Source organism: Sceloporus occidentalis, unplaced genomic scaffold (assembly GCF_023333645.1).
Source record: "Sceloporus occidentalis isolate IW3139 unplaced genomic scaffold, rSceOcc1.0.p SCAF_208, whole genome shotgun sequence".
In the NCBI taxonomy this organism is placed as follows: Eukaryota; Metazoa; Chordata; class Lepidosauria; order Squamata; family Phrynosomatidae; genus Sceloporus; species Sceloporus occidentalis.
In genome coordinates, this window is record NW_028317188.1 from 310355 (window position 1) to 323657 (window position 13303).

Below are 13303 nucleotides of genomic sequence, written 5' to 3' on the forward strand. Positions count from 1 at the left end.
CTCGCATTAAGCTGCGGCGCTCAGGGGCCCGTGCCGGCGGCCAGGAGCAGCCCGGGGACTGTAGCATGGAGTTGGAGGCCGTCTTGAAGGAGCGAGCCGCAGCGGCTGGAGACCCCGGTCGGGTGCTGGGAACCTGGGTCCGGCGTGGCTGGTCAGGCTCTAGCGCTGACACCGAGCTGAGTGCTGGAGTGGGAGCCCCCTTAGCCTACGAGTCATCAAGTGGCCGCCCCCGGGAAGTGGGGACCAGGATTAACGAACCAGAGTATGAGGCGCTGCCGGAGGGTTCTGCTGTCACCACGCACATGCTGGCCGGAGCCGTGGCTGGGATTATGGAGCACTGCCTCATGTACCCTGTGGACTGTGTCAAGGTGAGAGCTCCATCCCAAGGCCTGGGTCCGCCCTGACCCTGGGAAACTATCAGCATAGCGGCCACATGGCGGGAGTAGGGGGAGGGGTACACACGTGCATGGGGGGAGGGGGAGACCCACATCGCCGGTGTCTTGCAGCCGGCAAATCCGTCATTGCGCTTTTTCCCTCGCTCTGGGGTCTTTTCACTAAATGGAGAGTGCAGGAGAGTTGTGGTTTCAGCCCCCGCACTTCGCCATACGTTATGCGGGGCTGGGCTGATCTTGTATAATGTATCATTCAATGTGTGAGGAGCATCTCACGGGTTTAAGTCTACATTATACAGGGCCGAGCAAAAACCTATAGGGGACGGGTCTTCGTAATGTATAGTAAGCTTTAACCCACAACTCTCCCTTTAGTGAATAAACCCCATTGTCTTTCTGGGTATCATGTTCTGAAAAAGGTCAGCAGGCTGATGCTGCGCGTTTCCTGGGGAAGGTGACCATTAACCAGAGATGGTTCCTGAGTGGGGCCGATAATCCGGGGTCACCCTTTTGCCCCCTGGTGCAAATCTAGGAGCCTGTATGACGAGGGTCTCTGTAACAGAGTTTTGCTGCAGCTCAGAATGTAAAAGTATCCGACGTGATCAGGAAACACCCGGTGTACTTCCGGTCGGTAGTTTAATAAGGCATGAAAAGTACCGTATGGAGCCTTAACGGTAATTCATATCACGCCAGCCGCTGCGTTTTATCATCAGCCTCTATTTATAGTGACAGCAATCTCCCCTTCTCAGTGTATGAAGCACTTAAAAGGATCCGTCCAGCCATCGTACGCCCGTTATCGCCGAGTGCCGCCTATACATTATCGCTCTTGCCCCCCCCCCTTGCGAGGGAATGGCGTGATTTGCCCTCTTTTCTTGCCCCACGTCTCCGGTTTGTCTGCGCTCTGCCCACATTCGGTTTGTTCGAGTTCCAGCGGGTTCAGCCCCTTAAGCCGCCCAACCCGGTGCAAAAACTGAACCATGGTGAGAGTGGGCCAGTGCGGAGCTGCAGCTTCTTCCAAAGTCAAGGGTTCTACTTTTTTCAGGGATGCATAATAAGTAACTTTAATTGGTCTTGGTGGGGCGACAATAGGGGCACAAGAGTGTCTTGAAGGGGTTGTTTCATAACCACGGAGTTGATGCGTTTGACATTTAACTGCCCAGAATAACGTGGTCAGGAGACATAACCTGAAATGCTTTTTAGAAACGCCGGTCAGAACCCAACGGCGAGGAAAGCAGGTGCCGCGGGCTAGTGAGATTTATTCCGGGGTCAGCGAATAAGTTAAGAAATAACTTCGGTTCCTGTAAATCCTGTTGGATTTCCAACCACTGGTTTGCTGAGCGCAGAATACCCCATGTATTTGCAAAAGGTGCAACGTGGGGGTTTAAAGGCACGGCCCCAAACTCTTTATATATGAAGGCTGCAGAGTCTCTTTACGTGGCTGAATATATTAGATGATTTCCATGGGGTCTAAAAGTAGCCGGTTATTGTTTAGTGAGTAGCTCCTGTGTCTCAGCTATTATAGAGGCAGCATCCAGGGTCACCTTCAGCTAGTATCCCCATTCAAGTTCCTTTTTTCAATTGGTCCTGATAACCGTTCTGCTTGATGTAGTTAATACTGTGTAGGTGGGTTTGTCGGGGGGGGGGGGGTTAATGCCCACCTGGGCACGTAATTGCCGTGGCGTTGGTGCAGAAGACTCCTGGACTTCACACTCCCTGCGGCAGGTTTTGCAATGCTGTGATATTCCTCTTGAGAGGTATATATTACTTATGGCGCATCTATATATTCATTGCACTTCTTTTCAGTAGGGGTTTCGCATGATTCCTCTTCCTGGTCAGGACGTAGTTCTTGTACATTGCCCAGAGAGGCAAAGTGATACCCAGGGCTGGCAGTAAAGCGGTGGGTGTCGCGCTCGTGACGCCGTCTTAATCTTAAACGCACCGAGCAGCCAGCGTATGATTCCGGGAAGGCCGCGCTTTATAATTATGGTGTTAAGCAATTTGTCTGTGGTTATGAAATCTTAGTGGCGGCATTTTCCTCTCGGAGGCTGTTTGGCAATCATTGTATAACACTAGAGATGAAGAAAACCTTAAGTAAACGGGTATCTTGACTAATCTGTACATGGCACAGGAGCTTAAAAAGAACATTAAAAAAGGCCTAGAATAATGTAGGCTGCGGCAATGTTGGATTTAGCTGAAGGCTGCGATAAAGAAAACCAGACACTTAAAGAATTAAAGGGCCGCCTTGATAGACATGCACTGCAAACTGATACCTGGGGTTGTATTAAAGCTCTGGAAATCTAATGCAGTCACACTCACTCTCTCACGCACACACACCTATATATTGCATATATCCCAGCCGGCGGCTCGGTTATTGGTTATGTTTTGTTCTATCGCGTGTCTGATGCCGGTCGTTTTTTATAGTCACGCGATGCTGAAAATGAACTTCTGTTTCCACTCTCTTTACTCTTGTGGTCTGATTATAGTTTTCTTTCTGTTTCAGACCCGAATGCAGAGTCTGCAGCCCGATCCCGCTGCCCGCTATCGCAACGTGATGGAGGCCTTGTGGAAAATAATGCGCACTGAAGGCATCTGGAGGCCAATAAGAGGAATGAATGTTACAGCGACCGGGGCAGGCCCTGCTCACGCCCTGTATTTTGCCTGCTACGAAAAACTTAAAAAGACATTGAGTGACGTAATCCGCCCGGGGGGCAATAGCCATATCGCTAATGGTATTGATGATTCCTGTCCTGCGTAATCAACAACAATTTCTTTTTTTGTGTATTTAAGAACGCCAATTCCTCCACTGGAGACACTTCAGGATGTTTTTTTCCTAAGGCAGCTAACACCACACATTAGAACACTAGGCATACGACACTCACAGATTTATAGGCACCTGGTTCCTCCTACAGTCTGCCAGGCAAGCATGATATTAAGGAATCGCGTCAGTCTGGACAGACCTTTGTAACATTGCTTACAGCTTTGTCTCCAACATGATCTTTAGCCAGTCATTTCTCATTGGCTCTAATGCTGCAATTCAAAACAATCAAATTAATTAACATTTAACATATATTACATGCTACATTTATTTGTAGTCAGGGCTCAGCTTGCCAACTAACATAGCTTTCTAACAATATCTACTGTAGGAAATATTGATTACATTGGGTGCCTCTAATCACGCAAGCATGACGAATATTCCCTTAAAGGTTTATTCTTGTGGGACCCATTATTAATGTGAATGGGTTCAGGTAGTTCCTGGTTCAGATTGTGTTGGCTAAGGGGCAAAATTTGTAGAAAAAAATCCAATGCGGTCCTAGGTGCCCGCTTGCATGTAGTTGGCGCACACACTTACACCAAAGACTTTCCGCACCAATTCCCTATCATGTGTTTTCCCCTTGGACTCCAAATTAAATGGATTTGCAGGGGTGGGAATCATAAGACTGGAGAGAGGAAAGAATGGTCTTACAGGAGCCTTGTTTTTCAGCAACCGTCTTCAGCAAGTTTACTAAAGCGATCAATGACTGTACTGTTTTCCAAAATGATGTTAATGTAGTGACCACCCATTACATTCACATGATTTTTTTTTTCACATGCCGCTGGACAGTGAATCGCAGGAGCCATTAACAGACTGTTTCATAGCGCTTGTATGTTAACACATTGATAACGTGAAGCACACGTCACACGCATGTCTTGGCACGGCTGATTTGATATGCTACTGGAGAGAACATTAATGTTGCGTTGAGACTTTTTGACTCTTCTGCACAGGCGTTCATCAGCTTATTTCATTTGATCCGCTCTGCCTGCTATAAAGGCACGAAGCTCTATGCCAGCATTGGATCTCTGGAAATCGAGGGCAGCTACGTCAAAGCAGAGCTTGCTGTGGCTTCTCCTCCGTGGCCGTTCCAGGACCTCCTCTGTTGCAAGCGCTAAAAGTTTTTTTTCCGTGTCTAATTTCAGTCTTTGGTGTATTTTGGGGGTAGCAGAATTTTGAATTCTCAGAAATCCACTTGTGCTTGCATCTTGTTTAGTTAACTTGTCTTCTTAAGACTAAACTGATGTACCTTAAGTGCATTAACAGGATTCTAGTACATTCCCTGAATGTAGCTATGATTTTAGCCTCACTGCATGTTTACGAACAACTTTGGCTGTAAAAGAGCCAAAGTTTTATTTTTTAGATGCACTTAGATTTTTGAGAAGGCCGCTCATCCTTTGCAAGTTACAAGCTTCTTCTTAACGATTGACGCTGTCTACATGCAGGCGACAATTGGCCCGGGGACTGTTGTCCGCTGCTTACTTTCAGTACAGGTTTGCTAGAGGTGACCTTAACCCAATCCCTGTAACAATCTGCTGTGACACCAAACGTATCTTGTGTTTTAGCTTTCCAATTATTATTATTGGTTTGTTTTGACAGTAAAGCCCTTTAGCATTTTGCATCAGTCTTTGGCTATAAAGGGAGTCAGGTCCTAAGTAATTAGTACGACTGAATGATATTACTCTGGCTTGGTAAGGTCTGTAAAAAAGCACGTTTGACCTTGACCAATATTGGCTATTCTTGAACTCTGAATGTAGCCCTGCCAACACAAAATGCACATTAAAGTACCTTGTATGTCATTTAAATACACATTTTGCTGGGGGAAAAAAACTATGCTTAGCTGTAGGAGAAGCTGCAGTGCAGTGACAACCATGATATACATTTGGCTGAATGCATCTCCTGCAAGGCCAGATGCTGCTCATGCGCGGGGGGTTCTTCAGAGTCCTCGCCCCTTGCAAGGGGAAAATATTTAAAGACGCTATTGTGCATAGTTTGGCTGGCACGTCACTTTAATGATATTCTGTGCAGAAGGTAGTTTAATGAATCGGTGTAAAGCTACACCCACGATTTGCAAGTTCCTTCTTGTTTCTGGGCTAGTCGTTTATAGGTTAATTAGGAGTAGATGGCTTTGCTTTTACTGAGCATTATGTATTTTGTGATCGTAAAGAGTTGGAAAACAAAAAGCTGCGTACATGTATATGAGGATTACATTATGCCATCAGTGGGGGTTTTAGCCTAATATGAAACATTGTAGTGTTCTCTGCCAGATGAGCATTATTTTTAATGTCCATCAATGTGAATCTGGATCCCTACCTGAGATCTAAAGGGTCCGTTGACATGCTAGGTAGTTGATAGGCCTTCAGCTGCAAAATAATTTTAATGCTTTGCTGGCGTGGCTGCGAAGAGCCTGTGGTTTCTTTGATTTCTGGGTGCCCACAGGTAGCTCCGCAGCTGTTTAAACAGCTAAGCAACATGGATGATGGGAGTTCCAGACAGTTTACTCTGTGGGTTCTGGCTGATCATCTGAAGTGGTTATGTTTATCCATAATATAGGGCAAGCTGTAAATGTATTGCTTTTGGCCTTTCATTCCCTCACTTGTGACAGTTTTTATCTTGCAGGAGCTGCCGGGTGTGTTGCGACTCTGTTACATGACGCCGCCATGAATCCAGCTGAAGGTGAGAGCTGTGTGGATAACGTCGCCTTGCTTGGATCTAGTAAATTCATATTAAAAGTGTTAAGATATGTAGTCTAAACACAGTCACCCCTAGGGCTTTGGCTATTTCTGCTTCATCCTCTCGTGTTGTTGTGCCGTCCTTTGGTCAGTTCAGTTCTCCACTCCAACCCCTTATCATTGGTCAGATGCACCCATCACTTTTAGTTCGCCCCATTCAAGTTTTAAAGATTGACAGATCCGTCTTTCTGCCCCCAGCTCCAATTTCTGTCCCCTTCCACTGGCCACATAAAATACAGAAGCCTTGGCAAGATATGCTCCCAGGCTGTGTGAGCCCCATGTTGTATGACATTTCGTGTTCTGATAGAACATGATAAACCACAGTATCTCTAAAGATGAGTAGTATGTGATATAGCACAATGACCTTCAAATACACGAGAACCCTTTATGAATATTTTACTTCTATAATTGTCTCATTGTATACAAAATTCTGCATAATAAACCTTTTAATACAAGCCGCTTCTAATCTTTTGCATGTACAACTTTGTAGGGTGGAGTTAATAACTTTTGTTTTCTGTTTTTAAATCTTTCCGTCGGGAACCTTCTCCAATGGATTGGACTACCTTCTTCACCTTGGGCTGCTGCTATCCCTACAAACACAAGTGATCAAGCAAAGGATGCAGATGTACAATTCCCCGTACCGGCGAGTGACTGACTGTATGAGGGCCGTGTGGCGGAATGAGGGACCTGGTGCCTTTTACAGAAGCTACACAACCCAACTGACTATGAATATACCTTTCCAGGCCATCCATTTTATGGCCTATGAATTCCTGCAAGAGCACCTAAATCCTCACAGACAATATAACCCGACTTCGCATATGGTCTCCGGCGCGTGTGCGGGAGCGGTGGCTGCTGCGGTCACAACACCGCTGGACGTGTGCAAGACCCTGCTCAACACGCAGGAATCCGTGGCCTTGAATGCCTCTAACATGAGCGGACACATCACGGGCATGGCTAATGCCTTCAGGACGGTGTACCAAGTAGGCGGTGTCACTGCCTACTTCCGAGGTGTTCAGGCTAGGATTATCTATCAGATGCCCTCCACAGCCATATCGTGGTCTGTGTACGAGTTCTTCAAATACATCATCACCAAACGACAGGCGGAAAGGAGGGCAGGGCATTGAAGCCCTACACCACATCGAGCCCTGCCGAGAAACTCCAGACACAGTTAATGATCTGTTCCCAGCTGAATTTGTTTTTTAATGTACGTGTTCTTAACATTAGATGGATTTTCAAGCCTCCATTCTCCCAATGCAACAGGCAAGACAGCGCATTACAGTTGATAACTACATTATCATCGCTGTCTTGCTGTTTTAGCTCCTCTTACCATAAAGAGACAGTTCTGTTTAATGAACCACACTCCAAAGCCACGTATAGTTTGGTGGATTTGTTTCTCTGAATACAGTTCTGGAAACACAGCCTTTTGTAGAATGTATCTGTTTCGTGGCAGTGCTCACAGTAGTTACAGTTTAAGACGTATTTAGTGATAAAATAACATAACAATTGTCCTGTATAGCGACAGCACTTAACACTGAGCGGGACAGGTTCTTTGTCATTAATGGGACATATGGTTCCGTAATGCAGCTTTTCCACCTTACTAGCAAAAGCTGGATTATTTCGTGATTTAATTTTGTCTGGAGTTTAATGCCATCTCTGTGCTGTATTTCTTGTGCCTCTGTATCAAAAGATGTCTGCTACAGCACTTCTCAAAAGGGGCGAGTGGAAAGAGGCACTTCCCAAATTGTTGCATTCACCTTTGGGTTCTAATGACAGCGTTCATACCAAAGTCTGTCGATTTACTCTTTTTCCTAAAACATCAAAACTGCTAGTCACTAAGGCCGTTGTCAGCACGCACATATTACTTAGCACTTACACCGCCTTCTTGGTGGCTGGAGTCATATTTGTATCTTAAAATTTGGGGAGGGAAATATATATAAATATGTATATTTTTTGGGATACCCTATCAAATTACGTAAGGCTTGTCTACATGCCTTCTCCTTGTCGCTTTTTGGAACTCAAAATGAAACAGAGAGATCACAAACGTATGCTGCTAAACTATGGACACCTGATAGTAGAGACTTGAGGAGCAAGGGGGGGGGGTGTACTTCTGTTGGGAGTTTTTAACTTTAGCAAGAGACATGTCTCCAGATCTGCTGATAACTTATCGTAACTCCCCTTGGTGCATTCCTTAACTCAATAAGAGTACAGAGTACAGTAAATGGACTAGGGGATTTATTTATTATTTTTATAGTGGGCTATAGGAAGGGTTCAGGCAAATACTGTGAACAGGCATGTGATGCACTTAGAGGTTTTAAGTTCTGCCAAGTGACTGTGTTTGCCCTTTAGCTTTTATATTTGCCTTTACGTTAGTCTTAATTGGCGAATGGTCCAATGTGCATCAGATGGATCAACACCAAGTCTTTACGTTTCTGATTAAAAAAATAAAAAAAAAGCAGTAAATCCACCTTCTACCCATAGCTGTGTTTTACCATACAGAATAAGTAATCCAAGGTGCCAGACTGATGGGTAATGGCTTCTGCATTGGGCTTTATTTACTCGTACAACTATCCTTTTCTTTTAAAAAGTTCTGTATGTGTTATCAACACCCCTTTGGCCAAGCTGAGGCTCATGGTACAGTTTGGATCCTCCTTATAACACAATAATTTTTTCTTTGTTTTAACAGTCCATATACTGATTCTGACACTAATAGCTGAGGCTGTTGCTTTTCTGTGACCATCAAATTCCAAATATTTCTCTCCGTTTTCAGTGTGTTGCCCCTTGTTTCAAGGATAATGTGGCAAGAATAAAATTTTGGGAAGTGACTCTAACTTATTGCGTTGTTCTTTTTATTTATATTACTTTCCTTCATGGTGAATACAATTTGCCTAGCCTTCAACATTCACTTAAGTGACCCAGTCAACTGAAATGCTTTGGTGAAAGTGATCTGTCCATATTAACATACAATTAATATTAAGGTGACACTATCATTTCCTGCACTTAAAGGCACAATATGCTGTTCCTGAAGACTTGCCAAAATGTTTTTTTTTATGAACTTAATGAGAAGCTTCTTGGAGAAGCCAATCGGAGGCATGAAAGAGATACCATTGAAATCAGTTGGAGCGATCTGCATGCCTGCGCATGGGGGTCTTGTTAGACCCATCTGTGAGGTTTGCTAAGCCGGTGCTCCAGCTGATTGATTGGTAAATCTATGGCATTCCTCCCATTAATTTGTAAGGGGGGGTAGCCATGGTAATTTTAAAAATACTTCAGCTATCATGCATTAAAGTACATATAATGGCTGGAGTGTCCCTGTTAAGAAAGTGATTATGTGAACCTCTATATGTAAAATCTAGTGGAAAAGGTTTTTTAAAACCTCCTTATTGATAAAAGCTTTAAATGTTTAGTGATAATATTTATTAGAGTTGGGCGACGGTGGAAAAATCATGTTCGTTTTCGGAGGTTCGGACGAATTTAGTCCAACGTTTTCAGAAATGCCATTCTTCTGTCCGGTTGCTGTGGAAACAATAAATAAATGCGTAGAAGTTCAATAGGGAATTTGAGAACAATGGATGGAAGAAAGACGGTCAAGAGTTAAGGGTTTAAGGAAAGTAGTGGACTGGTTAAATGATCTTAATTAACACTTTAGAGAGTGGTAGACACTGAGAAGAAGACACTGTCACACAAGGATCTCCCTCTAAAATACTCAAATGCAGTGCAGCAGTGTCACATAAAGCAGTCAGTGAAATAAATGGATCCCCTGCCTGCTCTGCTCTTTTATAGGCTCTCAATTACTAGTCTGCTTTTTTCTCTTTGAAAGATAAAGCAAAGCCATTGGACAGCCCCTTGATGTGACAGGAGTGAGCTGATTGGACAAACGAAGATCAGCTCACTCAATGTGCCACTTAGTGCAGGCGAAATGGCGAAATTTTCCTCCGCTTAGCTTAGTTCAAATGGCAGCTGAGGTGACAGAGACTGAACAATATTTTTGTATCGCAAGCATTTGTTTCTTTAAAAAACATTCGGTACGGAAACAAATGTGCAATATTTATTTCCTTCTTGTAGCTTACCTGACCACATAAAAAAGGCACCTGACCTATATGAGTTTGTTGGAAATCGCATTACAAACGCATAGGCATTAATATGGGGTTGCTGCCACCCCACTTTGTGGCTTTAACTCGACTCTTCTGGGAAGGCTTTACACAATATTTTTTGGTTTGTTTGTTTCTGGGAATTTGTGCCCATTCATCTAAAAGACCACTTGTGAGGTCAGGCATTGTTGGATACGAAAGAATAGCTCACAATCGGTGTTCCAATTCATCCCAAATTAGTTCAATGAAGTTTAGTTCAGGGCTCTGTGCGGCCCCTCGAGTTCCTCCACACCAAATTTGTCAAACCAAATGGGCCTTGCTTTGTGCGCTGGGGCGCAGTCATGCTGGATCAGGAAAGGTCTTTCCCTAAACTGGTACCCCAAGGTTGGAAGCAGAGCATTGTCTAAAATGTCTGTATGCTGTACCATTAACATTACCCTTCACTGTAACTAAGGGGCCCAAACCCTGAAAAGCACCCCCAGACCATTATCCCTCTAAATTTTACAGTAGGCCTTCCAGATAGTGAAGCTTCAGAGGACACGTTTCCACTGCTGCAGAGTCCAGTGGCAGTGTGCATTACACCACTCCGGCCCACGCTTGGCATTGCGCATTATGATCCTTGACTTGCCTTCAACTGCTCAGCCATGGAAACCCATTTCATGGAGCTCCTGACTCACAGTACTTGTGCTGATGTTGCTTCCAGGGGCAATTTGGAGCTCTGTAGTGAATGATGCTAGGGGTCATTTTCAGTGACCCCAGGGGCCACTCTAATTTGACAATTATGGGCCACTTCCTAAAGCCATTTTATTCTGGTGTAACTCAGACTTTGGACAACATGTGAACCTTAGGTTCCAATGTTGTTGGATAGGACGGAATTGTGTGTATGTTGGGCTGAAAATGACTAGACCTCCCCTGTGGGATGAAATCCCAAAGCTTGATAAAGAATGTCCACCAGGGGGAGGCCTCTCATAGCTCCTTCTAACAGTTTGAAGTTACTTGAAAATGGTCAAGGGCTCTTACTGGAGAATCAAGTAGAATATCGAAAGACATAAGGTATAACCCCAAAAGTTACTGCCCCACAGTCTGGGGTGCATATGGTGGGCGTCCTTGCCGGTGTGGGCTTAACAAGCGTTAAGTAAATTAAACAAAATTATTTTAAATGTTGTGCAGCATACTGTAAGTTAATTGTGTCTAGTTTATATACCGGTAGTTCTCCTCTTATTCAGACGTCTGGGAGACGTCTTTTCTAAAAAGGCAAAATCTAAAAATGTTTCAAAGATAAAATCTGAAGCTTGTAAAATAACATTCCAGTAGTCTAATGAAATCCAACATCTCCATTGTCCTAAAACCTATTCTTCCGGAATTTAGTTATAGATAAAGTGTAAAAAAAATAAAATAAAATGTCTGGCAATATTTTGTGTTCAAGTTATTTCATTAAAAATAATGAAAATGCCTAAATAGGTCAAGGAGCACTGAGGTATATAAAAGGAAAATAAAAGAACTACAGATTACTTCCTTTGTTTTCAAGTGATGGGAAAAAAACATCCTAGCTGGCCAATTACCAAATTCCCACTGCAGAGGACACTTAGCCAAAGGCTGGTTGGTAACGAAGAATGTTTTGCAGGTGGGCGACGAGAGTTTTTGTAACAAATGCTTTTGAACTGGCGATGTTTTGAAAATAAAAGATCGACTCCCCTTCACATAATGGTTTTATTTTGCCGCAATGGAAAACAAAAGCGACTGAACGCAAAGGTTAAGACCGGAGCATCCACCAGGTGGTGATACTGCCAGGCATGCTGTGCTGGAGCACGTGAGACATTTCCAGAAAGACCTTCAAGAACTTGTCAGCATGGTCCTTTCGTTCTTGAGAACGAGCTTCTCTGGAGTTTTATGTTTGGTCTAAGTTACAGGTGCACCTGTGCCATTTAACCTCCCGCCATCTTAAACAAGCAGAAACCAAGCAGGCCAAGTTAGTACATGAATGAGGAGCGGTTTGCTGTCCACCACATAGCACTAAGCTCATCAGCAGAGGCTTAGAATAACACGCTGATGTCTTCTTCCATCTTGGGCTGCCTCAGATTCCTTTCTCTTATCAAAACATCGCACGATGAACTTCACTTTAAAAGTCGTTTATTTTTTCTCAGGAATCTCTGGTCCTTTAGAATTTTACTTCTTTTATTTTGAATTGCCCTTTTCCTTGCTTTCAATTTTCTGTTTATGCTGCCTTAAGAAAATACAATCCTTTTCATTAAAACATGCCCTATCATGGAGAGGAATGATGGAAAGATTGCATTTTAGCACATGGTAATGTAGTTAATACTAGACTTGTGCATTCGTATTCAAGCCAACATGAAAAGGAACGCGAAGAGTGCATTTTTATGTTAGGGGTTGATGGAAGCGGAAATCCGTAGGTTCACCGTTAGGGGCCGTGCGAACGACTCTATTGGTCGCCTGCAGGGTCCTCCTCTATTTAGAAATGTTACGTGCAAGAATTATGCTAAATAATTAACAGATAGTATGATAGACAGACAGTAAAACAAATTGTTCATTATCTGCAGACCTGGAGGCAACCAGTTACGTGATAGTTTGGATGACTGTCTCTGCTCAAACACCACACTGAGCTGATTCTTTATGGCGATTCTAACGATGTCCTGGTTGTACAATGATATCCTCTCCTCCATAGACTTTCATCAGTCAGACTGTCAGGGTTGGTGACTGAAACTAAGCCATTCAATGGCTTACCACAAGGTAGTATGATAAGGAGTCAGAGTGTTTATTAGATTGGGCTAAGTTATTCTTTTCGCAACACGATTAGCTATAGTGAGAGCGTGGAAGTATTGTTGAAACTCGTAGGATATATGAGGAAATATCAGCTAAAATAGAGGACCGATTTAATCAATATGCTAAGATATGGGGGGCAAACCTCTAGGGCCTGTGTTTGGAGTGCTCTTCAGGACGTTGGGTTGGGGGATGCTCCCCATTTTTATATTTTGTATTGCTTTTCCTCGATATATCTAGTGCACCATATTTACTTTACAGATATATTATTTGTTTCTTAAAATCCGGTGTGATGTGGCATAGGCGTAAGCATTTTGTGAGCCGTTAAGTTATATTCATGTGTTCAGCTGCCCATGAATCTTATACCTAAAGGATGCACTTAATCTGTTGACCTTTGGAAGATTGTATTATATCACAACTCCCTCTATTGAAGCAGGAAACAATGGCTTACATACATTGTGTACGGTAGAAAGTATTACTAGAGGTTAAACAAGCCCCTTCAATAAA

The 13303-nt window shown here is 43.7% G+C and overlaps 1 protein-coding gene across 1 annotated transcript; it reads left to right on the forward strand.

Annotated features, from left to right (window-relative positions):
• Positions 1–65: 65 nt before the first annotated feature.
• On the forward strand, positions 66–7054 carry LOC149277623 (mitoferrin-2-like). The gene is made up of 4 exons (XM_089502660.1): positions 66–368; positions 2890–3118; positions 5818–5874; positions 6534–7054. Exons 1-4 carry the CDS (start codon positions 66–68, stop codon positions 7052–7054), a joined length of 1110 nt encoding a protein of 369 aa, XP_089358786.1.
• Positions 7055–13303: the final 6249 nt, after the last annotated feature.